We start from the raw sequence: 26230 nt of genomic DNA, 5'->3' as shown, positions 1-26230 counted from the left end.
GCTGGCCGACGCTCTATCCACTGAGCCAAACCGGTTACAGTGGGGGTGCAGTTTCTTGAGATATTTTTTTACTGATAAGCTATGAAAGTGCAGTTTATTAAATGACTGCAAATATACTAAAAAATAAAGTCTAAAGCTGCACTGATACAGATGTATAGATGTTAACAGATATCAAAGAGGCCAGTGGAAGTCTTCATAACAGCCAGTCAAATTCCGGGGCATCCTGAGCTTTGGCTTTTTCCTTCCATCACAAGCATCTGACAGATAAAAATTATTCAGATTCTAAAGAGGAATGGCTCTCACTGAACTAAACTTTAAGGAGCACAAAACAAAGCATATAAATGAACTCTGCAGAGGGACACCAATCAGCAGTAAATTACATTAAGATGAAGTGTTTAAAAGAAAAGGAAAAGGGAATAATCCAGCCTCCTCTGCAATGGCCTATTATATCACCTTCATACATGACTGTTCTGCATAACGTTGTGTCCCGGGTGAACTTCTGCTGTGTGTTGTGCATTTGGGCCTACAGAGTGCTTGGCCCTCTCTGCTGTATGCACAGAATAATGGGCTGTACACACAGCTGGGTGCACGCTTCTCTCTGGTGCAGCCTGAACAGCCGAGTGACGATGCTTTAGGAATGAGGTCTGTGAGGCCTAGTCCATGAACCTGAAGTTCCCAGACCAGATGAAGGGCCTGTTCACTCCAACACAATGGTTACCATCCTACCAAGTGGCCTGGTCTCCACGGCGGGCAGAAGGACAAGACTCAGAGTGACGGTGAATGGGGGAGGAGTGGCTCTGCCAGCTGATGGAAGCTCTTCAGAGTCTGGAGGCTCACATCCTCCACCTGTCCCTCCTCTCCTGCCCCATCAGCACGGCTAACCGGGTTGGCTCAATTTTTTCCTCTCCCACCAAAAGCCCTTACATTGTCCTTTTGTGACATATTTTCTCCTTTGAGCTGCTTGTGACATGACCTTTGAACGATTTTACCTCCTTGAAAGAATTGGGTACCGAGAGATGCTGATGGAGGGGCTCTAACCACTACTCAGGTGGCTGCATTTCACAGGCTACTGCATAGGTGTTAAAGAAAAAAATTATTTTTATTTATTTAAAAAATATTTTTATTGATTTCAGAGAGGAAGGGAGAGGGAGAGAGAAACATCAATGATGAGAGAGAGGATTATTGATTGGCTGCCCCCTACATGCCTCCTCCTGGGGATGAAGCCTGCAACCTGGGCATGTGCCCTTGTCCGGAATTGAACGCAGGACCCTTCAGTCCGCAGGCCGACGCTCTATCCACTGACCCAAACCGGCTAGGGCATATTTATTTATTTTGAAATACGTTTTTATTTAATTTTAGAGAGAGAGGAAGAGAGAGGGAGAGAGGGAAACATCTGCCTCCTGCACACCCTCACTGGAGATCTAGCCGGCAATCCAGACATGTGTCCTGACCAGGAATCGAACTGGTGACCTCTCAGTGCACGGGACAATGCTCAACCAACGAAGCCACATCAGCCAGGGAAAAGAAGAATATTTGAACAGCAAGAAAGAGTTGCTGCAACAAAAAACTAAATTTCTAAGTTTCAGAGGGGAATTTAGTGATTCCTGGAAGAAGCCACTTAGTAAGGCACTAGCTTTATAGTACAAACGGGAAGCAGCAGGTGTGGATTCCGGAGTCAGGCTCCCTGGCTTTGAATCCGGGGCCTGGCACTCACTAGCTGCGTGAGTCTAGGCAAGTAACTCAGTCTTCCTGTGCCTCAGTTTCCTCAGCTGCCTCGTAGCGCGGTGAGAACAAAATGAGTTAATCCACGGAAAGCACTTAGAAGAGTGATTTGGTAAGCAGTCTACAAATGCTAAGCATTGTTGTCACTGCAGCAGAGCATTTTTGTTTGCAATCTATACTCTACTTCAGTGTGAATGAGGGCATTGTTCCATAGCAATACACAGTGAACAACGAAATGAGAAAACTGGAAATAAAGGAGGGTAAGGATCCATTAAGAAGCTACACTTCACTGTGTGACGTGGGCCATCAGCACATGGCCCTACACCTTGCAGAGTTACATGGTTCTGTCTGTCTGCTAAAGGAAGCATGTAGATTTTTCCTAGGAAACAAAAATTTTAAAGTATGTGTCTTTCAAGTCATTTATTATGTGGATGCTTAAGTTGGGAGAAGCAAAGAGAAAATCAATTTCTTACGGAAACACCAGAAAATGACTAATCATGCAGAGAACAGACCCATGACTGCCCGGGGTTGGGGATGTGGAGGGAGGGGTGTGGCTGACTAAAGGGGTAGCCCGAGGGAGCTCTCTGTGGTGATGCAATAGTTCTGCACCTCGATCGCAGTGATGGCTACCCACCTGACAAAATGGCAGAGGACTAGACACACACAATGTGCCAATGTTGATTTCCTGGTTTTGACATTATTTGCTAGTTATGCAAGATGTAACCATTGATAGAAACTGGATTAAAGGTACACCGGGCCTCGTGATTTGGTAAGCAGTCTACAAATGCTAAGCATTGTTGTCACTGCAGCAGAGCATTTTTGTTTGCAATCTATACTCTACTTCAGTGTGAATGAGGGCATTGTTCCATAGCAATACACAGTGAACAACGAAATGAGAAAACTGGAAATAAAGGAGGGTAAAGATCCATTAAGAAGCTACACTTCACTGTGTGACGTGGGCCATCGGCACATGGCCCTACACCTTGCAGAGTTACATGGCTCTGTCTGTCTGATAAAGGAAGCATGTAGATTTTTCCTACGAAACAAAAAATTTTAAAGTACGTGTCTTTCAAGTCATTTATTATGTGGATGCTTAAGTTGGGAGAAGCAAAGAGAAAATCAATTTCTTACGGAAACACCAGAAAATGACTAATCATGCAGAGAACAGACCCATGACTGCCCGGGGTTGGGGATGTGAAGGGAGGGGAGTGGCTGACTAAAGGGGTAGCCCGAGGGAGCTCTCTGTGGTGATGCAATAGTTCTGCACCTCGATTGCAGTGATGGCTACCCACCTGACAAAATGGCAGAGGACTAGACACACACAATGTGCCAATGTTGATTTCCTGGTTTTGACATTATTTGCTAGTTATGCAAGATGTAACCATTGATAGAAACTGGATTAAAGGTACACCGGGCCTCTCCTTACTATTGCAACTCCCCTCCCGAGGGGTCCCAGACTGTGAGAGGGCACAGGCCGGGCTGGGGGACCCCCCTCCTCACCCCCCCCCAAGTGCACAAATTTTTGTGCACCGGGCCTCTAGTTTCAATATAAAAAGTAAAAAAAAAAAATCCTATTAGAAATATTTTTCAAATGGATATGACTTACGCTGCCATTAAAATATCATTGCATGATTGGTTTGAGTTTTAATTTTGATTTGAAAGAGTTAATTTCCTTAAGATAATTTTAAGTATTTTTCCTTTCCCTCAGCCACCCCCAAATCTCAGAGATCTTGCCATAGCCTTTAATCACATAAATAAAAACGTTAACATTTATTTCAAATTTTTATTTTCTTTCTCCATCCAGGCCCAATTTTTCTGACCAGTACTGGCAAGCCGCTGATCCTTCAATTTCCCACTAATCCATGTCCAATCATTTGCTCACTATCTACCCATGTGGAAGCAGTCATTGCAATTCTGAGTTCTCTTGATTTTTGTCAATATTTCTGGGTTACTTTAAAAAATATATATTTCGTATTTCTTTATTGATTTTAGAGAGGAAGGGAGAAGGAGAGATAGAAACACCAATGATGAGAGAGAATCACCGATGGGCTGCCTTCTCCACACCCCCCACTGGGGATCGAGCCCACAACCCAGGCATGTACCCTTGGCCGGAATCGAACCTGGGACCCTTCAGTTCGCAGGCCGACACTCTATCCACTGAGCCAAGCTGGCCAGGGCCTGGGTTACTTTTTTATTTTTTGCAATAAGATAACATTTATGTACTGTGATATTCTCTCTCTCTCTCTCTCTCTCTCTCTCTCTCTCTCTCTCCTCCCCCGCCCCACCCCAGCTGTTCTCTGATGCTGAGCCTCTGAAATCCCTAAGATTCTCAAACTGACAAGCACTGAGTTTGTTCTGAGAGGTGGGTTACACAGCTACCAGGTACGTGTCCATTACACGGTAAGACAGGAGCCATTCCGGGGTTTGTAACATTAACCACAGGCGTGTGTGTTTACCTTCCCACCTCTCAGGTGATTTATAAACCTGGCAGCTGCCTTTTGTTTGCCTGGACCCTGCTTCAAGCACCAGTCTCCACTCGGCTGGTACTATGACTGGGGGGACCCAGACACCTACCTTTCATCTGCACGAAGTCGAGCTGGTGAATGGACTGCAGCAGAGGGCTGTTGTCCAGACTCAAGTCGAAGTCTGTGGTCATCCTGGGAGTGAGCGTGCCTTTCCCCCACTGGTCCTCAGTCAGGTGCACTCTCCTTATGAGGGCGTCAGAAATCTAGTCACATCAAAGACCACAGCCTAAGAAATACACCACCACAGTGGCCACAGGACACTGCCCTCAACTCTGCCCGAGTGTCACCAGCAACCTTCCTTGGGACTCACACCTTCCTGACTCTGTGCAGGTGGGGAGGAGCCGGTAAGGGTGAGGGTGACCCATGATTTATCATGCAAATCTGGACACTTTTGTGAGTCAGAGGGGGTGATATAAAAGTCAGCAGCTGTTAATTGGTCTAATAGACAAACCTGGATGGATGATTATGCTGTTTAGGACAGATCAGCTTAAAGCCAGCAACATTAAATAATGCTATGTTGGTGACTAATGACTCCTACTAGAACCAACAACCCTGATTCTCACCTGAGGTGTGGGTATCCTGTCATACTTGGAAATGAGTTTTACAAGTAGTTTAGAGAGGCTGCCTATGATAATCTGTAGAATGGGATTTGTTACATTTTAAGATGTCATCCTCTTCATGTATCACTCTATTCTTTGGCAGAGAGCGCTTTCATTTTTTATATTTAGTCTCTGTCATTCTTGGCCAGTTTGGCAGAAAGTGACTTGCAAGTGATCTACATGGTCCTTAATTACAGGTCCCTTAATCATTGGGATGGAAAGTTAAATAAAATTCAACTGACATCATAGCATCTCACTAAAACAACTAATACTGAAGAAATCACGAGACATCCAAGGAATTGAAAAATGTCACTTTTTGGGGGGGAAATCATGGACATATTGGCAGTAGGAGGTGTCAAGAAGATAGAAACCTTTCATACTTAGGACTGGTTGGAATCTGGCCTTGGTAGAATCAATCTCATGGGGCATTGAGGATCTGAAGCAGAAACTAATTGATACTTACCTGCAAAAAGCCACTAGGATCATTTTCCTTTATCACCTCCAGGCAGTACTCCATGAGACCTGTGGTCTGGCGCAATTTCACTGTGCAGTGAGAGATCTGATCTCGAACCACCTAGGATCGATGACAGAACAGAATGGTCCAAAAATGGCAGAGAGTAGAAAAGAAGCAAACTGGGACTTTGGAAAGCTTCTTCAAACCAGAATCCAAGAGCATCATGGAGCAAAACTGAATTTATGAGACTATTTTGTGGCAATGTCTGCTGTGGACAACGACCCCAGAGGACAGATTGGATAATGGCTCTTACAGGAACTTGTAACAACAGGACCCACCAGAAAGTCTTGCAGATTGAAATCATGAGAACCTGGCTACCTTGGTACCTCCAAGGACATCTTCCACAGGCCCCCCTTACTCTCCTCTTGGGAAGCGGATGACCCTGAGCTGCTGGAAGTGGGGGGTCACAGTTTGTGAAGGAGCTGAGCCACTTGAGGTTCAGCTGCAGCTCCCGCGCTGGAACACAGTAGCCCGCCTTCTCTCACCGCTTCTTGTCCCTTCTAAACAGCAGACATCACCTGAACCCAGTTCCTTTCTCAATCTGACTCTTCAGGTGGGTGGTGGAGTGGGGGTGGGGTGGGACTTGTTGGAAAACAATGAGCTAATGACCAGTAAGCCAGAGAGAGATGGCTGCAGAATTAAGTTTTAAGAATAACCCACTTAGAATCAGCTCATTTTGGAAAGCAGTTTTAAAGGCTGTCCTATTTGCCAAGCTGTGAGTCAGCTTTAACCTAGAAAGGCAGTTTCTGCCTCTGGGAAGTTGTCTCTGCCCAGTGTCAAACGCAGGACAGCCCCTGAAAAGTTTCTTTCTTCAGAGATGTTCATCCTGTGTGTCCTCTGCTCAGTGACCCAAATCCTGAGGTGGTTTCTGAAGCACAGAGTTGAACAAGATTTTCCTGGGAATCGCAATCACTCACATGCGGATATTCATGCTACTTTGCAAAAGCCTCAGAAACATCCAGCAGTCCAGATTTCATAGATAATAACTAAAGGAGTTTAAATAATTATTTGATGTCTTTTCCTTGTTCCCTCTTTCCATTTGTTATTATAAATTTATTTTCCTTTGAAGATTATTACATATACTTTCCAAAACAATTGAAAGGGAGATGGGGAAAAATCAAATCATCTCACCTCTCTTTATTTTTTCTTTTTAATAAATACTTTTTCTCATAGCATGCTCATCATAGCATCTGGAGGGATACCACTAATGAATTTTTAGTCTAAGTAAATATTAACATTCTATTTCTCCTGGTTCAAGAAATTCTTTTAAAATATAATGTATACTATCCCATCACAGTTTAAAACCAATTCCCCTAATTATGAGGTAATCCATTTTTTTTTCTATTTGAGGTACAAGTACTTTAAAGATGCATGCTTGAATTTATTCTTCACAGGTCATTTTGGTCAATGGGGGAGTTTCTGTGTGTACCATCATGTCTTAAAGTAGTGGTTCTCAACCTTGGCTGCACATTAGAATCACCTGGGAATCTTTTTAAAATCCTGATTTCTGGGCTTCATCCTCCGGAAATTCTGTTTCTTTGTTACTAATGTTGTGGCCTCACCCCATAACCAAGAAACAGAATTTCCAAAGGATGAGGCCCAGAATTCAGGATTTTAAAAAGATTCCCAGGTGATTCTAATGTGCAGCCAAGGTTGAGAACCACTGTCTTAAAGCAAGATAACCAATTAATGCTTGAAACTGACTCATTTGTGAATTACAGGTGAAGCACCTTGGCCATTAGATTAATTTTATACAATAAAGAATTCTCCTGTTATTTTCCTAGAGTTGAATGTTATCTCCCATATTATCATTACATTCACTGAAACTTTTTTTTTTTGAGAAAGAACATCTTTATTTTGTCACATGCCACCGTTCAGACCTTCTGTGACTTTTGCTCCTACATGGTGGGAAGCAGAGGACCACAGAATTTGCCAAATGAATCTGAAAGGAATTGTCCATTAATAATAGGCTTGCAATCAATAATAATTGAGGCTTAATTATTAGAGTTGAGCCCCTAACGAGTTCTGATGAGAGCAGCTGAAGGTTTGAAGTTGTTTACAGTGTGCCTAATTTTTCCAAATGTCTTCATTCTAATAGATTAACTGAACTCCTAGCCAGTAGTAGTTTTATTGGGATTGAGCTGATTATTGGCTGAAATTTGTTGCCTTTTCTTTCTAGTAATGGCTGTAGCCAGTCAAATGCTATATAATTATTTTAAAATTCTTTGTGAACTTGAGCAGATAATCCTTCTTCCCTTCCTTCTTTCTTCCTCTCTTTCTTCTTTCTTCCTTCCCTCCCTTCCCAGTCCCTCTCTCTCTCTCTCTCTCTCTCTCTCTCGCCTATTATGAATCAATGGTAAAATAGCTGAAGTAAGCAGTTTGACAAGCCAATAACATCCCTAGTGTAAATTTGTACTCAGTGATATGGCCATATAATTAGTTTTTAACAAACATAATGGGACCATAACAGGCAATACATAGTAAATAATAACAAAGATAATGATGACAATAATAATAATGATTCTCACAAAATCCAACAGTACAGTAAGATTCAAAATCAAGCATTCTATAGATAATTACAATTGGGGTATGGAGACCCTCTATAAATATGAAAAGCTACATAAAACAGTTAGCTTTGTCAATATCCCTCGGCATTCTCACTGAGTAATTTTGTTGGTATGTTTTACCAACCACATATGGAAATTAAAGATTATACTTCCCCAGCATATTTTTGAATAACTATAACTTTCTTTTTCCAGAGGATCTTGGAGTTGAAAGGTAATTAAGACACCTATCACACACTATTCAACATATGAATTCATTAAAAAATGTTGGAGATAGAATACACTTAAGATAATTATTTCAAATTCTGAACATTACATAAATAACAATAATTATCTGATATTTTCTTTGGGTTTAGCAAATGAAAAATAGCATTTGTAAAGTTCCTGAGAAAAGCATAGATCTCATTAATGAGACATTTTACTGTAACTTGTCACAAATTCCCTGTGAGGATCTCACAGAGAGGACAATACTCAGGGCCTTGCTCAGCGAGGGCAGACCTGGGAAGGATGTTAACAAACATGCAGACAGGACAGGAACCTGGGATCCAGTCTATCTGTTCGTCAGGAGGATATTGCCCAGGAGTTCCAAATATGACCTGGTAATATTTCTTGAAAGCTCAAAAGCTTTCCTTCTCTCCAGTAGCTTTCAGACATTTGCTTTAGTTCACCACATCCTGAAAATAGATATTTGGCTCCCAGTGCTTTTTTCAAATCACAAAATAGTATCAACTGTGATTTACATTTCAAATAGTTTTCCTAAAATATGGCCACATCTGCATATGTCTCAAAGCCTTTTTTAAAAAAAGCTTTTAAAAATAGCTTACCCAACTTTGTGAACTATTTTGTAGGATGATTAATTATAAACTCAGGCCACTAAAGAATGTCTGAGGTTCAGAGACAGTGACACCCATGCATAGGCTAATTCTACACTATAAACTACTAGAGGCCCGGTGCACGAACTTGTGCATAAGTGGGGTTTTTCGGCCTGGCCGGTGATTGTGGCTGCAGGAGGTTGGCTGTGGGAGCGCACTGCCCACCAGGGGGCAGCTCCTGCGTTGAGTGTCTTCCCCCTGGTGGTCAGTACGTATTGACCGGTCGTAACCGTTGCTTAGGCTTTTATATATATAGATGGTTTATGAAGAGTAAGCCTCTAGGAGCCCTTCTTCAGTGTGCTGAGGGAAACCAGACTTTCAGTCATTCTCTCTCCTTAATAACATCAATAATAATAGCAAATATTTTTTGGGTACTGTGTTCAGCATTTTTCAATGTCAGATGAAGTGATGACTACTTCAGCCTTATTTTACAGGTAAAAGAAATGGAGACTTAACACTTGCCCACAGTTAGAGACCCAGTAAATGATAAAGGGTGTCCTCAAACCCCATTCTCTCTGACACAGAGACTGGGCTCTTCACCACTCAGCTCCGTCTTGCTTCTGAAGCAGAACCGCTCAATGTGCTCAAGCCATCAGCGCTCTCAGAGAGGGCCTGAGCAGACTGTAAAGGCTGTCTTTATACACGCTCGCTTTCCAGCACCCCCAGCCTTTGGGGTTGCTCAGGAAGAGAAAGTTGCCAGAACACACACACACACACACACACACACACACACACACACACACACAACTCTCCTCTTTGTCAGCAAAAAGCTTCCCCAGAGAACTCGGCCACAGGAAGCGGAAGACCATAAGATGACCCCTGCCAGACTGTGAGGGATGGGTTAGCCAGCAAAGACAGAAAGAACTGTGCTTGGCAAGTGATGTCCCTAAAAGGCCAGTCCTTTCTCACAAATCCGAGTAGCAACAGAAGTGACAAGAAAGGGAAAAGGCGGGAGGAGAACAGCAGCGAGGGAGACAGGGAGGCTGGCATCGGCAGTCACGGCGTCGGCACTGCTGGCTGTTTTTAGAAGCAGTGACAGATACAATCAGCTGAAACAGCAGAGAAACAAATCGCTCCAGACAGAAGACAGAGCAGCTTTGCTGCCGCGGGGGACACCCAGCCACCTGTCTCCGGTTTCCATGGCCCTTTGGGATCTGGGGCAGGGAACTCCGCCCTGGGCAGAGTGAAATGAGGGCAGGCCCCTCTGCTCAGCAGCCCCCAAGAGCTTTAGTGTGCCCTGATGCGTTAAAACCGCTCCTGTGTGGTCTCCATCTGCATCCACAGCACAGCCTGTAACGCGTTTTCATACAGTACCATCTGCAGAGGCAGCACTAAGGAGGGGCCTGGGGAGCTTCATGCCCCTCTGCCACCTTTTGATATAAATAAGTGATGCTTTCTTAATCTCTCATTTCCTCTTCCATCCAGATTCCTGCCCTTACATCGTCCCAAATAGGAAACTTGAAGTAGCCACGATAGTCACCATCCATATAATTTATCACAAACTGTTCGCTGTGTTCAGTTTTATAATGCCAGGAAAGTGTCTACAATATTTTAGAAAAGACATTTCCATTGAGAAAACATTACAATGTTATGGCTAGATACTAAAACCATTGGCCCATTATTTAGGGAAAACCCCAGCTGTACGGCTCATTTCCTAAAGACAACTGTGTTTTTATTTTAGATCACTCTATGCGATTGATTCAAAAGGTATCTTGAATTCTGCTATAGCAACCAGAGTTCTGGCTTTCTGAAGCTGCTGAAATGAAGGGCTAGAGTGGCGATCGGTTAATAATGGCAGAGCAGCGACAGAATCAGAACACGTGGATCAGTCCTCATGACTACCCAGATGGAGCAAGGCCAGGGTGCAGTGTGCTAACCACCGTCTGCCTCCCTCCACGCTCTGCCGAATCCCACAGGCGAGAACGTAAGCTGCCACGAGCACACACCTCCCAAAGTTTGGGCAAGGCCAGGGCCAGCTCTCCTGTGATTCCCTCTGTGACCCTTTCAGCTGCAAGTAATTGTACCCTCCTCCTAACTTCCATGCTCTGGCCACCTCCCCTCTGAAAGCTCACTCTCTACCTGTGTTGAAGTCCTCTGTGGGTGTGATTTATCTCATCCCCTGAAATGTAAGCTCTGGAAGGGCACATCTCATCCTGGGCCACCTCCTCTCTCCTCCCCGGCTTCCCCACCCAGCACTCGGCTCCTAGCAGGTGTGCATTAGGTGCTGGCAGACTGATGAGATGGTGGGGGTTGGGACAGGCCTTCTGTGTGCATTGTGCTTCTACCAGCCAGTGGCAGTACAGATTCTGGGCTCCGAAGCCAGGTTTCCAGCACTGGAATCCTGGATCCTTGGACCAGTTCCTAATATCATGGTGCCGTGGCTTCTCACCTCTAGAATGGGGATAAGAGTAAGAATGACCTTGTGGAGGTGTTGGGAGGAATTGAGGAGCTGATCCCTGCAACACCGTTTGCACAGTGCTGCCTCAGAGCAGGTGCCCTGAGTGTGAGCGATTGCTATTAGGAAAGCCGGGGCTTGGTTGCCAAGAATGCTCATTCTTGTGTTGCTCCCTGGGCAACTATAGAATCACATTTCAGAGCATGTCTGGATTTTAATTCAGTTTAAAAAAATGGCGACTCTTGGAGAATGTTTCACTCAGACCTAACGCGACTATCTTGGAGGAAAATGTTTATGGAGTAGAAATATTTCCCAGGTTGTTGCAGCTAAATCGATAAGATTGATATCTACCTGATAAAACTTTCAGGGAATTTTTTTGGTTAAAAAACAGTAGTTTTAATACTGCTCCCACTTTCTTCCCCACATATTAGGAATCACTACATATGTTGCCATGAGACACAGCCCAGTGGTCCTTCAGGGAATTCAAACGCAAATAACTTGATCCCAGACTTTAGGATACTGGAGTCTGGGAACTGATGAGCTAGAGAAAGCCATGTAGGTAAAACTAGCCATTATTCCACACTTTGGGAATTAAGCACCACACAGGTGCCTCCTTTGAAAGCCCAGGGCCTCCTGATTACCTTCAGCTCCAGGGCACTGGCTCCACCAGGCGGGGCCCGAGTTGGTTGTAAGATGAACCTGGGAGGGTCTTCCAGTTAGACTCAGCACCAGGAAACAGTATTGGTCTCTCTGGAAGGAGTGTTATAATCCCCAGCCTGGGACACTTTCCTTTCCGTACTCCTGGTTCAGATTCAACTTCAGGATGTGCAGTTTTCTCTATCAAGGACTCTGCCGTGCCTCTCCTTGATCAAATTGTGCTTTTGCCGTCTCACCAGGAACGCTCAGAGACATGGTTCTGACCCAGCGCCAGAGGAGGTCTCACTGGCTGCCTTCATCAGGGGCATAGCTCTCGTCAGCCCCTTCTGGGCTGGGCCCCTTGGTCACAGCGCAGCCTTCTGTCCGCCTCCATTCCACAGGCCCCTTCAGTGACAGCTGCGCAAGTCACAGAGGCAGGGGAGAAAGGGTTATATTCCAGCCACACGATGGCCCTGGCTTTGGGGAAGGAAGAAGCAGGTATGTGGCTCTTCATGGGTTTTGAGGAGCAACAGGTGGGCATTGGAGGAGGGTGCCTTAGAGGAGGCAGCTGGAGTGGGGGTTTTCTTCACCTCTGGGGAGAAGCGGGCATCTTCCAGGGGAAATGGTGCTCTTTATGGTGCTGCCCGGCTCCCTGTGCGCCTGAGCTCCGGCTCCTGGTGTGGGGGTGGGGCACATAGGAAGGACTGGTGACTGCTGTTCAGGGCTCAGCATGGCAGTCTTGCTGCAGGCTTGCCCAGGCCTCCATGCCCCTGTTAGCACCTGGTTTCCTGCCTTGTTTCTCATAACCACGAACTGGGTACTGGCCTGGCTTGAAGCTTCCCTGCCACCAAGCTGTAGTGTAAAATCTTGTCAGTTGTGTTCTCTTATTTCTTCATTTTCAGACTTTTCCTTGGGTCTCCTAGTCTTAGTCTTTTAGATGTGGGGCAGTTCTCTTATCTTCTAGGGCAGTGATGGCGAACCTTTTGAGCTCGGCGTGTCAGCATTTTGAAAAACCCTAACTTAACTCTGGTGCCGTGTCACATACAGAAATTTTTTGATATTTGCAACCATAGTAAAACACAGATTTATATTTTTGATATTTATTTTATATATTTAAATGCCATTTAACAAAGAAAAATCAACCAAAAAAATGAGTTTGCGTGTCACCTCTGAGCTTAAAAGGTTTGTCATCACTGGACTAGAGCCTGTCCCAGACTTGCGTGGATACCTGATACTAACTGCAATGGTCACCAGCTCTCAGCTCCCCCGCGGTTGTGCCCACTCACCGCTGCCCACTATGGAAGCTCCTTGATGCTGACCGCCCAACCCCAACAGAGAGCTTATGGACACCTCATTTCTTCTCTCCCCCCGCCCCGACCCAACCCCAGGCCAACACTGCACACTGCACACCCACCACCCGCTGGTTGCCACCCACAGGCTTGCTGGCCATGTATGTGGACCTGTGGTGACTTCCTACTTCTGAGCTCCCCTCAGCTGGGCTCTTCCCATCGACCCAGCCTGCTCTCAGCTGCTGCTGTCCTGCTCCAATGGGGCCGTGAAGGGGTATCACCTGCTCCAGGACAGTCCTTCTGCCAACAGGGACCCAGACTTGTAACTGATTGATTCCACCTTGTGATGACAAGTGTGTACAGCTGTCCAAATGCACGATTCACTTCGAAGTTAAGACAAGTCTTGTTTGCTTTCTGGGAAGTACAGACTCCATTTCCCGATTCAAACACACTTTACGTCTCTGCATGGCCACTCTGATCACCTGCCTAAAATTTCAGCCACCATCCCCAGTATTCCCAGCCCTGTTTCCTTACTGTTTTCTTAGCACTTTTCACTAATATACTGGATCTTCCTTACTTATCTTGCTTATTATTTATCCTTCCTGGTAAATATAAGCCCCATGAGGGCAGGGATCTTTATTTATTTTATTATGCCTGTACCCAAAGCAATTTCTGACCCAGAGGAGTCACTCCACTAATATTGATGAGTGAAATGAAGAAGCGAGTGGTGAATAAAGGGCTATGCCCACCCCTTGCCAGCCAGGCCACTGGCCACCCAAGGCTGTGGGCATCCTGCTCCCCCCTCCCGTCTAGCCTGTTGTCACAGCCCTCGGAGCCCAGATCCGTGGCTTTCTGGTCCCCCCACAGCCCAGCACTCACCTTCAGCTTGTGCTCATGCTCCTTGTTGACGCGTGCAAGCAGCTGGGCTTTCCTCCTGTTGAGGGCGTCGATGAGGGCATCACACTGGGCCACTAGGCAGGCCTCAAACTCCACACTGTTCTCCTGTGTGAGAGAGCACACCTCTCAGCCAGAAGGCGCCGGAGAAAACAGAGCTCGCCCGTCCACTGTGGGTAGAGATCCCCACTGAAGGGAAGGAAGGAGAGCTCTATCCACAATGCACATTTGCCATCTCAAAAGTAAGTGTATAAATTTCATTTTATAGTGGTTGTGTTTTGCTCTAAATTTAGATCAAAAAGGGAGAATATCACTTGATCAACTTATTTTTAGCAAAAGGGAATCATCTCCAAAGTCTGAATTATATTAAACAAAATCAAGCTTTGTTTGCAGAGTTGCACATGAATCCTTTTGAAGGCTGGCGTATGTTCAGCTGTGTTTGGTGGAAGGTGACATTCAGAAAGGCTGGTTGCCTGAGGGGGTGGGTACTGTTAAGGCACAAGAGATGAAAGTGTCACTGAATTCAGGGAAAGAAATAAGAAAGAGAATGGCAATGGTCTTCAATATTAAACCATAATCAGACGACACCTGAAGTTTGTAAGAATAATCATGGACAAGAGTGCTCCTTTCATTAAGGAAAGCCAAGTGAACAGAAATGGGTAGGTTGTTAAAGTCAGACATGAACCAACAGCTTGTGGGGGAAGGTGACCACGTTCTAAATGAATGATAGCTTCCCCACGGTGCTTAAATTGAATGCTGGATCTACATTTTTTAATTAATTACACATTCATTTTAAGCAATTCTTTCACTAAATTATAAGCAATGTTAAGTTTTGGTTTTTGTGGCACTTGCTTTGAGTTCTCAGAGAAGCCCCCAGAAAACATCATGTAAGAGCGTTCTCTGTCCCATGCAGGGCAGTACTGGGAGGGAGAGGGGAGCTTTCTCCTCATAGGCTCTGATTTGGACCAGAAGGAAAGCTTTGTCTGATGAAGAGGTGGGGTTCAGAGGCGAGCCTGGGGCTGCATATTTTATGCCAGAAAAAGCAAAGAAGAGGCTCTATTGCTTGAGAAATAGAAGGATGTGTACAACTGTTAGGTTGTTAAGGAATTAGAAATTTTAACATGGGCATATATGCCAAAAATAGGCAAAGAAATCCGTGTGAGATGATTTAGAAAGAAGGCTGACTTACAGTAAAAAAACCATTTCCGCCTTGACATGGGTTAATTATTAGTTCAGAAAGACAATTTAATGGAGGGAAGAGCTCAGGTTACTTCTCTGGTAAATAGTGCAGAAAGTCATTATTTTAGCATATCATGCAATTTATGGCTTCTCTCCTTTAGCTCTAGGGAAGAATTCACCAGCTTCCAGATGCTGGCTGATCTGTTGGTCATTGTGTCCAGATAAAGCAATCTGAAATTATGGTCACCAGGAGATCGTGGTTGAAAAATATTTAAGTATCTAAGTAGAGGAGAAGCATCACTCTAGGGTAGAAAAGAAGGAAAGAGGAAGAAAAGGAAGGGAAGAAGGAAGGAAGAAAAAAAAGAGTAAGTGCGATTTGTTTGTTACCATTAGATAAGATATAATCATTGCAAGGTGCTTTGGGAACCTATAGAGTTTAAAAAACTCAACAACAATGACTACATTCATTTAGAAAGTAAATGAATATTTAGAAAGTAAATGTATTTAGAAAGTAAACCTCTTTCTAAATACACAGCAGTGGAGAATTAGGACCTCTGTGTGGAAGATGGGAACTACTTGGAAAACCAGGTTCTTTCTGGCTACTGGCAAATGTAACACCTCAAGAAGGAACATGTCAGAAGCTGGTCTGTATGTGTGTTTGTATGTAATGGAAGAGACAGAGCAGAAGAAAAGAACTAGGATTTCCCCCACAACACATAGAAATAACAGAGAAGAAACAATCTCCCTCATCACATAGTTTCATCTTGTCCTATGGGGTTTGCTGCCTGTCTCAGGAGCTGCTGCCTCAGGTACCTGGATCTGCTGGACCATGTTGCGGAGCTGCACCAGGAACTCCTTGGCTTCTTTGGCCCTGTCCGACAGCCCGTTCAGCGCCTGGGACAGCTGGCTCTGCAAGACAAAGAAGGAAGACATGAAGCTATAATCACATGACGCAGCAACAAGATCAAACAGGGCAGTGTTGACCCGAGGCCCAAGAGTCCTCGGCCCCCTCAGATTGCTCTTGTCTGAGTCAGGCCACTTAGCCGACATTGGTACATGTGGGTTCTGATATAAAGGGTCTCCCGATGCCTTCCATAGGCTCTGAGTAGCTTCTTTTCTGATGAAGTGAGACCTTCTGGCCATGCAGTCAAAGGCCCTGGCCCGCTGATATTTGCCTGGAATTTCCTCATCTCATTAAGTATTAATTCAGCAATAATTTATTCAATGCCTATTACTTGCAAGAATTAAAAAAAAAGCAGAGTCAGATGATCTGATAATTATCAACATTATCTAGCCCAAAGGCCTATTGGTGTGGGGTCGGGGCAGAAGGAGTGAAGAGAGTAAAGAACAGGATGAGGGAAGGAAGGAAGCATCCCAGTGTGATGCTCTGAGGCCATTTAAATGGAAAGATAACTACAAAGCAAGGCCATTCATTCTTCCTCATTAACATCCTCTTTCTCCCAAGGACAGCCCTGTTGCCTATCTCCTCTCCACACTAGCCTCCTAAACCAAGGCCTGATTTCTGTGATATCCCCCCCCACCCCATCCATATAGGGAAGCAGTTCTGCTGGGGGCACATGTCCAGGGAAGCACTTGCTTTCCCAGCCTCCCTGTCTGCTGGGGTGGCCATGGGACACACCCCTGATGGATGAGACCTAAGTGGGAGTCATCTGGGGCAGGTAGAGTCTGAGGAAGCCTCTGCATTTCTGCAAACATGGTCCCAGTGTTGCAGATGCACTCTTCTTCCCTTTTGTTCCTGACTTTATGACAAATTTCGTGTGATTCTCAAGAGGAGAGGGCCAACCTGATAAGGGAGCAGGGGTAGGAAGAGAAAGAGCCTAAGCTCCAATGGCATCTGTGAATAGCTGAACCAACGCTTGAGGTCTCCTACCACTAGGCTTCTTGTTAAACTAACTCCAGGTTAAGTCCCTGCACTGGAGTTTCCCATCACTTGCAACCATCACCATTGCACTTGATACAAAATCTCATCACCTGGCAGCCTGGGCATGTCCTTCCATCCCTCCTGTAAGCTACAGAGACAAACGCCCTTTCCCACATGTCTTCTTTGAAAATGAAAGCCCACTCTCCTCCTTGCCAACACAATGCCCCATCCACTTTTTCCTCTCAGAAAAGAGACAGAATCTTAAAATTGTATCTCTAGGTCCTGTGTCTGTTTTGCAGTTATATTTGCCTTATTAAATACAAAGTTGGGCACTAAATCTCTTTGAGAATATGTATGCCAAGTGCTTGGTGGAAGCAATGTAGAGTAGGAGAAAGAACAAAGAAAGCCTTTGGAAGGGTTTAAATTCTGGCTCTGTCCCTTACTAAGGGTGACCCTGAGAAAGTTAACTTGTGGCTGAATTATTCCAATGGGCAAAATGGGAATAATAATAATAATAATAATAATACTTTGCAGTTGGATTATTGTGAGGGTTTAGTGTATTCACTAATGTGAATGTTCCTGCTAGTTAAGGGTAGTGGTTAAGGGAACTATTCTGCATTAATAAATGCTGCCAGTTACTGGCTGTTCAAACTTTTACCAATAGTTTTACCTTATCCATAAAATGAGAAGAATACTGTTACTCTTGGAGGTTGTGGGCATTGTGTGATATACAATCCCTAAAGCCACGCTGGTGCATGGTGCATGCTTAATAAACATTGACTGTTATCAACTCTTTTTTACCTTCTTCCTTCCTGCTCACAAATGCCTGCTGACTGACTGGGGACATTTGAAGGAGAGATTCCTGTAGAAGAATGTACTTTGTCACTTGTGCTTTGATTGATGTACTCAGACTCTGGGAGGCCAGACCAACAACATAACAGAATAAGAAAAAGCATAAAATGAGACTACACTTGTGAAAGGTCTGGAGTGGGCCGGGGTCGCGCACCTATGACACGAGGCCATAATGTATCAAAAGAGATTTTATTCCGACCACCTGGGTGCAGGTGGGCTGATGCTGAGAAAGGCATCAGTGAAGAGGGCAGGGAGAGATAGGTTTTTATTCATCCTTGCTGGCTGTGAGCCGCTCTGCTGACATAAGGGTCTGGTGTGTCCTTGGTTCCTCCCATGCCAGGTGTCTTCTGGTTATCTGAGGTATGCTGTGCTCAAGGCTGCAAGCTTTCTGCAAGATATCTGCTAAGCACAAAAGTCTTTCTCTGCCCCGTTTTATTCTCTTTAACCCTTTCAACTTACTGAAAGGGCTACTCAATTCTTTATTACTAGGTCCCAACTGCACTATAATTTGGGGTAAAGTTTTCTCCTCAAGAACTTTTTCCAAGAGCCCAAGGGATGAAGGGAGAAGAGGATCTCATTCAGAAGAGCAAGCAATAAGATGAGAGACATATTCCAAAGGAGGCATTTTTCACTGTTCTTTGGAACTAACTCATAGCCCTTCTTTTTCTGAATGAGCAAAAGCTGGCTGTGCCACCCCAGTTTCCTCCCCCTTTTGATTGTAACCTTCACCTTAGTAACATTTGGAGGTTGGAGTACAGAAGCCAAATTCATTCAGTTACAGAGAACCGGAGCTACCTAATTTCTTGCATTCCAGCTTTGCAATTAATTGTTTGTATAAAGTAGGTCAAACCTCCCCCTCCCACTAAAGAATTGTTGACCAAGTGCTGCTGTAAAATTATTCTGTAGTTGACAAAGAATGCTGGCCTCCTCCGCTCTCAGGATTGTATCTGGCAAAGCAATAAATGAGCTGCCAAATCTATTTGCAGATTTCCTCTCTTTGTGTCTATGTTAAGTCCTAAGGATGCCTTCTACCTGGCAAATGAGTGTTCTGGAATTTGAGAAACAACTGCATTATAAGATAAAGATCTAGAAACCTCTCTCTGAAGCTTTGCTAACTTGCAGAAATTGAGCAGGAGACAATGAAAAACACCGGAAACTGTGTATCACTGGAAAACGCTCTTCTCATTGTAAGGATTTATGTGTGTGTTCTTTTTACAAGATAGTCTTTTGATCACATTTGTAAACTCCATCTGACATAGAAGAACGTTATTATTGATGGATTTTGTTTCCCAGAAGCAATTAAATTCCTGCTCTGTGCTAACGGAGACGTTCTGTATCCAGGACCACAGAGTAGCCCTGTAAATTCATACCCGCACACTCGAGATGCAAATATTTAGTGTGTGTTTTCGGTACGGGTGCGCGCCATTAGAAGGTGTTTATAATGCCTTGGCAATGACATTCTGATTGCTTGGATATTTGTTTTCAAATTTACTGAAAAAGTGTCATGATCAGAAAGTGAATGAGAGTGGGAAAATGTAGCCAAAGAAGCACTGACAAATTTCCAGGCAAGCGCTCAGAGCAGGCTCTGAATAGCCAAGATCTCCCCAAAGGGTTCTAGTTGTCCGGAGCCTGAGGAGAGAAACAAAGAACCCTGCCTCCCCCTTCCCTCCTCTCCTGCTTTCCTCTCCAGTCTCTGCCCGGACTGGCTCCCCTGGCCTCCCAAAGGACAGAACGTTACAGGAGCGGGGGCTCAGCCTGGGAGTGCACAGGGAGGGTATCTCAAAGCCTGTTATGATTTAGGCTCAGCTAGTGGGTAAGGAAATTCCATGCATCCTGACCAACTCCTTACTTGCCTGTGCATCCACCCAGCCCAGCCCAGCCCAGCCCAGCTGCTAAGCAAGCACACACAGAAGACAGGGTCTTCCTTCCTTTCCCTGCCATGGACGTTATTCATGTGTCAACCTCCCCCTCCTCCCCAATTTACTACAACCATTGGATGGAGACAAATTGGGGCAAAGGAAGCTTCCTGGCTGCCTGGGGTCTGAAGTTACAGCACCCCTTGCTGCCTCCCCAGGGAGGCTCTGTCACAATGCATGCTGCTCAGGACTGCAGCCCCATCCACCTCCTTCCCAGGGACCGAGGCCAACACGAAACGCAGGAGCAAAGCGACAATCCAGGCAATGTGATCTGAAGGAAGTCCCCCCACCCCCCAACCCCACCCAGGGGAAGGGAATAACAATTTTTCTTGAAATACTGACGTTTGAGTCTCACTACGTACTGACATTATATAATTAAAAAGTAAAAGCAAGAAATTCTAATAGTTATAATATATTGGCCATTTACTTTAAGTGAGAAACTCTGACGGGCACCTTTAATATGAGCCCAATGTAATGCCGGTCACCACCCTGCCATTGGCAGAGGCTCAGGGGGCCGCCTGCTGCCCCGCTCCAGCCCCACCCAGGGGAATAACAATTTTTCTTGAAATACTGACATTTGAGTCTCACTACATACTGACATTATATAATTAAAAAGTAAAAGCAAGAAATTCTAATAGTTATAATATATTGGCCATTTACTTTAAGTGAGAAACTCTGACGGGCACCTTTAATATGAGCCCAATGTAATGCCGGTCACCACCCTGCCATTGGCAGAGGCTCAGGGGGCATACAGCTGGGCTCAGGTTTGACCACTCACATGTGGAAGAACCGAAACACAAACCCTTGTCTGACTCCAAAGTCATGCTCTTTGCCCCACCCTCCCAAAGCAGAGAACTCTTCCTTCACCCATGCAGGAAGGAACCAGAACAACCCATGGTAAGAGCATGTAAAACCAAAGATGATGAGCTGATAAGGGGATTTGTTATGCTTAACAATCAGACAGTATGGAAACCATAGCATGGCTAATTAATCTGTGAAATGTTCAACGTTTTTTTCCCTGCATAAAGTTTTTTTGGGTGAATTTGAAAAGGATCCCTGTCAAAGAGAGGGGGCAAGCAGCTTTGGATTGGGGTCCAGTCCTGGCTTTCTCACCTACCGACCTGAGACCTTGGCAGAAACCAGGCTGAATATGGAATGAGGTAAACACATGAGAATTCACCCAGTGAAGCTTTAAGCCGAGGAACCTTCAAACAGAGCCACCCAAGGGCCTGTTTTCCTTCTAGCTGAAGCTCCTCTTCTTCCTGCCTGCGCCCCTCCTGTCCCCCGAGGGGGTCTCTCCTCTGGATTCCCTGGTGGTGGAAGTTTCCGGATCTACCCCAGTCCCAGCTCACTGCAGTTACATGGGAAGGCAGCCTCAGAGGCTGGTCTGCCGGGAGGTGCCACCCTGTCTTTCAGACCAGCAGCAGGGCTAGGGCTGTGAACAGGCTGCCATCTGAAAGCCAAGTAGCTGAGCCTGGGAACTGAAACACACAGCCCAGCCGAGAGAGAGAGAGAGAGAGAGAGAGAGAGAGAGAGAGAACATCTGATCTGAGTGTGGGTGAGGCTCTATGTGTGTAAGAGTGTGTGAAACTGTATGTGATTGTATGTGTATATGTGTGTATGAGTGTACAGTGTGTAAGGGTGTAAGAGAGTATGTGAATGTGTGTGTATGAAATCTCCCATCAGTAGAGTAGGCTCCTGGCTTTGGATAAAACTGGCACCAGAGGGGTCTGATGGGTAGGGATTTGGTCCACTAACTGCTTATTTCTCATTGGCTGTGACAAAGATTCTCTCTGTGGCTAAACTCTAGCCAAGCTTCTCGGAGCTGTGCTTGTCAACTAGGCCTCAACTTTTGCCTAGAAAGATTTAAACAAAACACTAATTAGGTTTCTAACTGCTCAAGGCCACATCCCTAGGATGACACTATCCCCCCTTAGAGCATCTGTCTGAGAAAGACTGTCAGAAGAATATACTGTTTGTTCCAGGCACCACCTAAAGACAGTCCTCCCCCCCGCCCCCACCCCTGCCATCTCCCAGGCTCTGCGGGCGGGTAGGAGCCTAACCCCGATAAACAACAGTTAGCAAACCCAGGTAGGTATCACATGAGCCAACCCCTCCTTCCCACTTTCTGTAATTTTTCCCTTATTCGACTCAGTTACTGCGTTCCATCACCACCTCCCTCCTCCTTCACTCTCCCCTTAAAATGCCCAGTTACCTCTGTACAAATTAAAGTTGAGATCAGTTAAGGCTGGACTCTTTTCCCTATTGTGATAGTATATTACTGATTAAAATCTGTCTTTACCACTTTACCTGGTGTCGGCTTTGTTACCTTTGACGGTGGCCAACCCCAGCTCTGACGGAAGGAGAGCTGGGACAACCCCAAAGAGCTGGCCCTTCAAAGGCCCAGGCTAACTTTAAGGATAAGTAGGGAAGCATGTCCCCCGCAGGTCCGCGTTCCCCTGCCTGAGCTGGCACATCCCACACATGAAACAAATCTCACCCCTTTTATCGTGAACCTGACCCTATAAGTTGTGTGGAAGACAGAAAGAAGGAAGACGTTATGGACTTTTAATCTAACAGTTACATCCGCTTTCCTACCCCTTTCCCATCTCAGTGCTAGACCTGTGTGCACACGCACACAAACATTCACACCCAAAGCTTATGACAAATGCCATTTACCACCTGTTTAGTAACAAATTAAACCCAAACATTCTGTTTCAGTCACTCTTTAAACCATAAACGTGTACCAGAAATGCCATTATTTCATCAGATTGTAGCAATTGAAATAGATAGGACAATGGGGCCAATATAGCACTGGGATTAAGAGGACAGATCTAAGGTCAGATGGACTTAAGTTTAAATTCTAGCCTTTTGCTAGCAATGTGATCATGGACATAGCACCTAATTGTAGTGGATACTGGGGTGCTCTGCCCAGATCCCCCTTTAAAGGCTGATACCTCCTTTATTCCAGCTGCTGGGGTATCACTGTTGATAGATTTCACTAGAAGCTGCTCCTGCCAACAGGCAAGTGCATTGCTCATTTCAAACGGGCCGGATCCGGCCCGCGGGCCGTAGTTTGCCCACGGCTGCACTAGAAACTGCTCCTGCCAACAGGCAACTGCATTGCTCAAGGCGCTTCCTTCTGGGGTGGCCCATGAGTGGCTGCTGGGACCCCCTTGACTCCATTTGAGAACAAACTGACAGGCCATCTCAGTCCCAGAACTCCCTGCAGGACTGGCTAAGGCCACTGCTTCTCCCTCTACTTCTCACCTTTATTCCAGCTGCTGGGGTATCACTGTTGATAGATTTCACTAGAAGCTGCTCCTGCCAACAGGCAAGTGCATTGCTCAAGGCGCTTCCTTCTGGGTGGCCCATGAGTGGCTGCTGGGACACCCTTGACTCCATTTGAGAACAAACTGAGAGGCCATCTCAGTCCCAGGACTCCCTGCAGGACTGGCTGAGGCCACTGCTTCTCCCTCTACCTTCTCATGTCTTACTTCCTCACAGGTGGATCTACTGGGAACACTCAGCAGCTAAACATTCCTACGCAACTCTGAGTCTGTGTCCAGGGAATCCAACCTACAACACTACTTTCTGGGCTTAGTTTCCTCATCTGCAATATGGGGATAATAACAGTACCTACATCATAGGATGTGGTGAGGATTATACGAAATCGTGGATAGGAAGTTCTTCTATACACCTGGCATATTATAAGCATTTATTTCATAAGTAGTATTATTTTTATAATGAAAAGTATGTTAAAATATACATCTATATCATTAAAAGACTCTGTCATTCCACCTATCCCACTTTGGGGTTTGGTCAGTTACAATCATTCAGACAGTGGGGTAGATTGTTCCCTCCCCATTTTTGCCACATGACTTGCAGGGCCTCCTATAAATGGTGTCCCTGCCCCGTTGTCATCTGTGGCTGTGTGATTTGCTTTGGTCTGAAGAGGCATCGTGATTTTCTGCCAGCTCCTTTGCTCTTCTTTGTCACATGAAGCTGGTAGTGTGTTGAGAAACTGGTTCTCAAAAAACAAAAACAAATTCTGATTTAAAGTGTTTGCCCATTTCCACGGTGTAAATGCAAAGGTGATTTTCGACTACCCCAACGATATCACTGAACATGGAGTTGGGAAGAGATGCGCACCATCAACTCTCGAGCTGTGAGCTGGTAGGAGCCAGGCCCGCACAGCACCGGGCATGCCCCACACAGCGGCTGTGGGCCTCAGAAGGAAGGCAAGCAGAACAGAACTTCGACTACCGCCTAGGAAACTCCCACGAACAAGAAACAAACCTTTGTCTTAAAAGCCACTGAGATTTTGGCCGTTGTTATGCCATAAAACTGACTAATACAGATAACAAGGATAATTTTCCCCTTCACAATTTATTAATTAATCCCTCTTCATAGGGTTTCACCATGGGCCAGGCACAGTGCTTCATGCTAGGAAAATAATGATAAAGAAAGTCAACACAATCTCTTCCCTCAAGGAACCATCACTGCCCTGAAATGACCACTATTTTGAGCTCGGTAATGCCCAGGTCAGAGCCCTCTCCCACAGGCTCTCTAATGAAGTGGAAGACTAGAAGATTCTAACAACCAACAGAATGTAGCTCTCTACCCTCAGAGGAAAATGCCAAGCGTCTGCTTTCCTAGCAGGACACGGCCAGTTCGGGCCACAGTTTGAATTCCAGAGATACTTCGAGCAGCTTTAAATCCATCAAACGGAGGATGTTTCTCTGCCTGAGACAGGAAATTCTTAACCTGGGAATGCGGGTCACCACGCAGGGTTTTTCAGCAATGAGACCCAGGAGCCACTTTTCGCCTCACAGCACAGCAAAGACCTTGTAAAACTGTGGCCTCACCCAATGTTCACAGTTTCTCAGGAGAAAATGGATTTGCCGTGTCTCTATGGCTTTTGCTCAGCGTGCTGGCATCTGTAAAAGAATTCATGTGATTGAAGGCATGAAACTTTAATAAAGCAGGAGGCATACAGGCTGCAAGGTCAACGCCACCCTGCCCAAGGCTCCGTCAGAGAGCACGCCTTTCCACGGATATTCTGACCCACAGTATGTGTGTTGTTAGGCAGTTACTATGTATTTACAGCCAAGGATCAAAAATATGCCTTCCTTGGGCTAAGGCTTTGTGTAAATATTGGATTTCACATCCTGGAGATGGACTACAGGCTAGATCTCCTTTGTGCAAATGCTGCCTTTCCTCTGGAGAATGGTAGGGCCCCAACCAGCAGGCTCTGCGGCCCTTTCTAGAAAGCTGTTTCCTCCACGACCCCCTCTGGCTGCCTTCATGTCCACGCCTCATGGTCCACCGCATTCTTCCAGGAGCCCTGGCGTTCTGCTTGGTCTGCTACCAGGCAACCGTAGGAAGAAGAAAAACAGATTTGAGATCTGTAAGTGCTCAGTTCTCTATAGTATTTATTTAAGTGCCCCAGGTAGAGATTCTCAGATCTATAAGTAAGGGCTGTTTATGAACAGTGCAGCAAATAAAACTGTGGCCTCACCCAAAGTCCACAGTTTCTTAGGAGAAAATGGATTTGCCGTGTCTCTATGGCTTTTACTTAGCGTGCTGGCAGCTGTAAAAGAATTCATGCAGGAACTGTGATTGAAGGCATGAAACTTTAATAAAGCTGGAGGCATACAGGCTGCAAGGTCAACGCCACCCCGCCCAAGGCTCCGTCAGAGAGCACGCCTTTCCACAGACATTCTGACCCACGGTCTGTGTTAGTTAGGGGTCCCCAAGGCTTTCTTGGTAAACAAACACATGATGAGGCCAAAAACATGCTGTTCGAAATGTAGGTGATAAAGTGAAAAATCACTGGGCTATTTTTCATATGTAAATGCATTTCCTGTGCTCTTTTGGAGACTCAAGTGTTAAATGCTAAAGCAAAAATGACTTCTTATTCATTCCCCTCAAATTTCCAGGGAGGAGAACAAAACAGCTGGTGGGAGGAAGACTTTTTATTTGTTTTAAGAAATAGCTTTTTACCCCTTATTTCAAAAGCAGAACATGCTCATTTCAGAAAAGTCAGAAAATAAAAGGACTTAGAAGAAAAAAAATAAAACTATCAATATCTCCAGAGTCACACAGCCTCGATGATGAACTTTTTATATTTATCCTGTGAAATCTTGTATACATTTATAGGCAGATATGCATGTCTCTAAATAATGTAAATCAGCAAAACTGAGATCATGTCATATGCCCATTGCTCGCTTAAAATCCCCTCTTTTCACTTAATATACTATAAACTAGAGGCCCAGTGCACAAAAATTTGTGCACTCGGTGGGGGCGGGGGGCGGTGTTCCTCAGCCCGGCCTGTGCCGTCTCCCAGTCTGGGACCCTTCAGGGGATGACCACCTGCTGGCTTAGGCCC

General features: G+C 45.3%; 1 protein-coding gene across 8 annotated transcripts in view; it reads right to left on the bottom strand.

The window, feature by feature from the left end:
• TRIM9 (tripartite motif containing 9) overlaps positions 1 to 26230 on the bottom strand; it is a 95982-nt gene that overhangs the window by 32347 nt on the left and 37405 nt on the right. For all 8 annotated transcript variants that reach the window (XM_005867891.2, XM_014541001.1, XM_005867888.2 and 5 more), the window contains exons 2-5: positions 16003 to 16098; positions 13996 to 14118; positions 5310 to 5420; positions 4297 to 4450 (exon numbers count right to left, since the gene is read on the bottom strand). In XM_005867891.2, coding sequence (XP_005867953.1) covers positions 4297 to 4450; positions 5310 to 5420; positions 13996 to 14118; positions 16003 to 16098 — 484 coding nt within the window. The remainder of the gene's footprint in view (positions 1 to 4296; positions 4451 to 5309; positions 5421 to 13995; positions 14119 to 16002; positions 16099 to 26230) is intronic.

The sequence above is a fragment of the Myotis brandtii genome, unplaced genomic scaffold (assembly GCF_000412655.1).
Source record: "Myotis brandtii unplaced genomic scaffold, ASM41265v1 scaffold253, whole genome shotgun sequence".
NCBI lineage: Eukaryota > Metazoa > Chordata > Mammalia > Chiroptera > Vespertilionidae > Myotis > Myotis brandtii.
The sequence above is the reverse complement of the archived record's forward strand: the minus strand, read 5'-3'. Positions and strand labels throughout refer to the sequence as shown.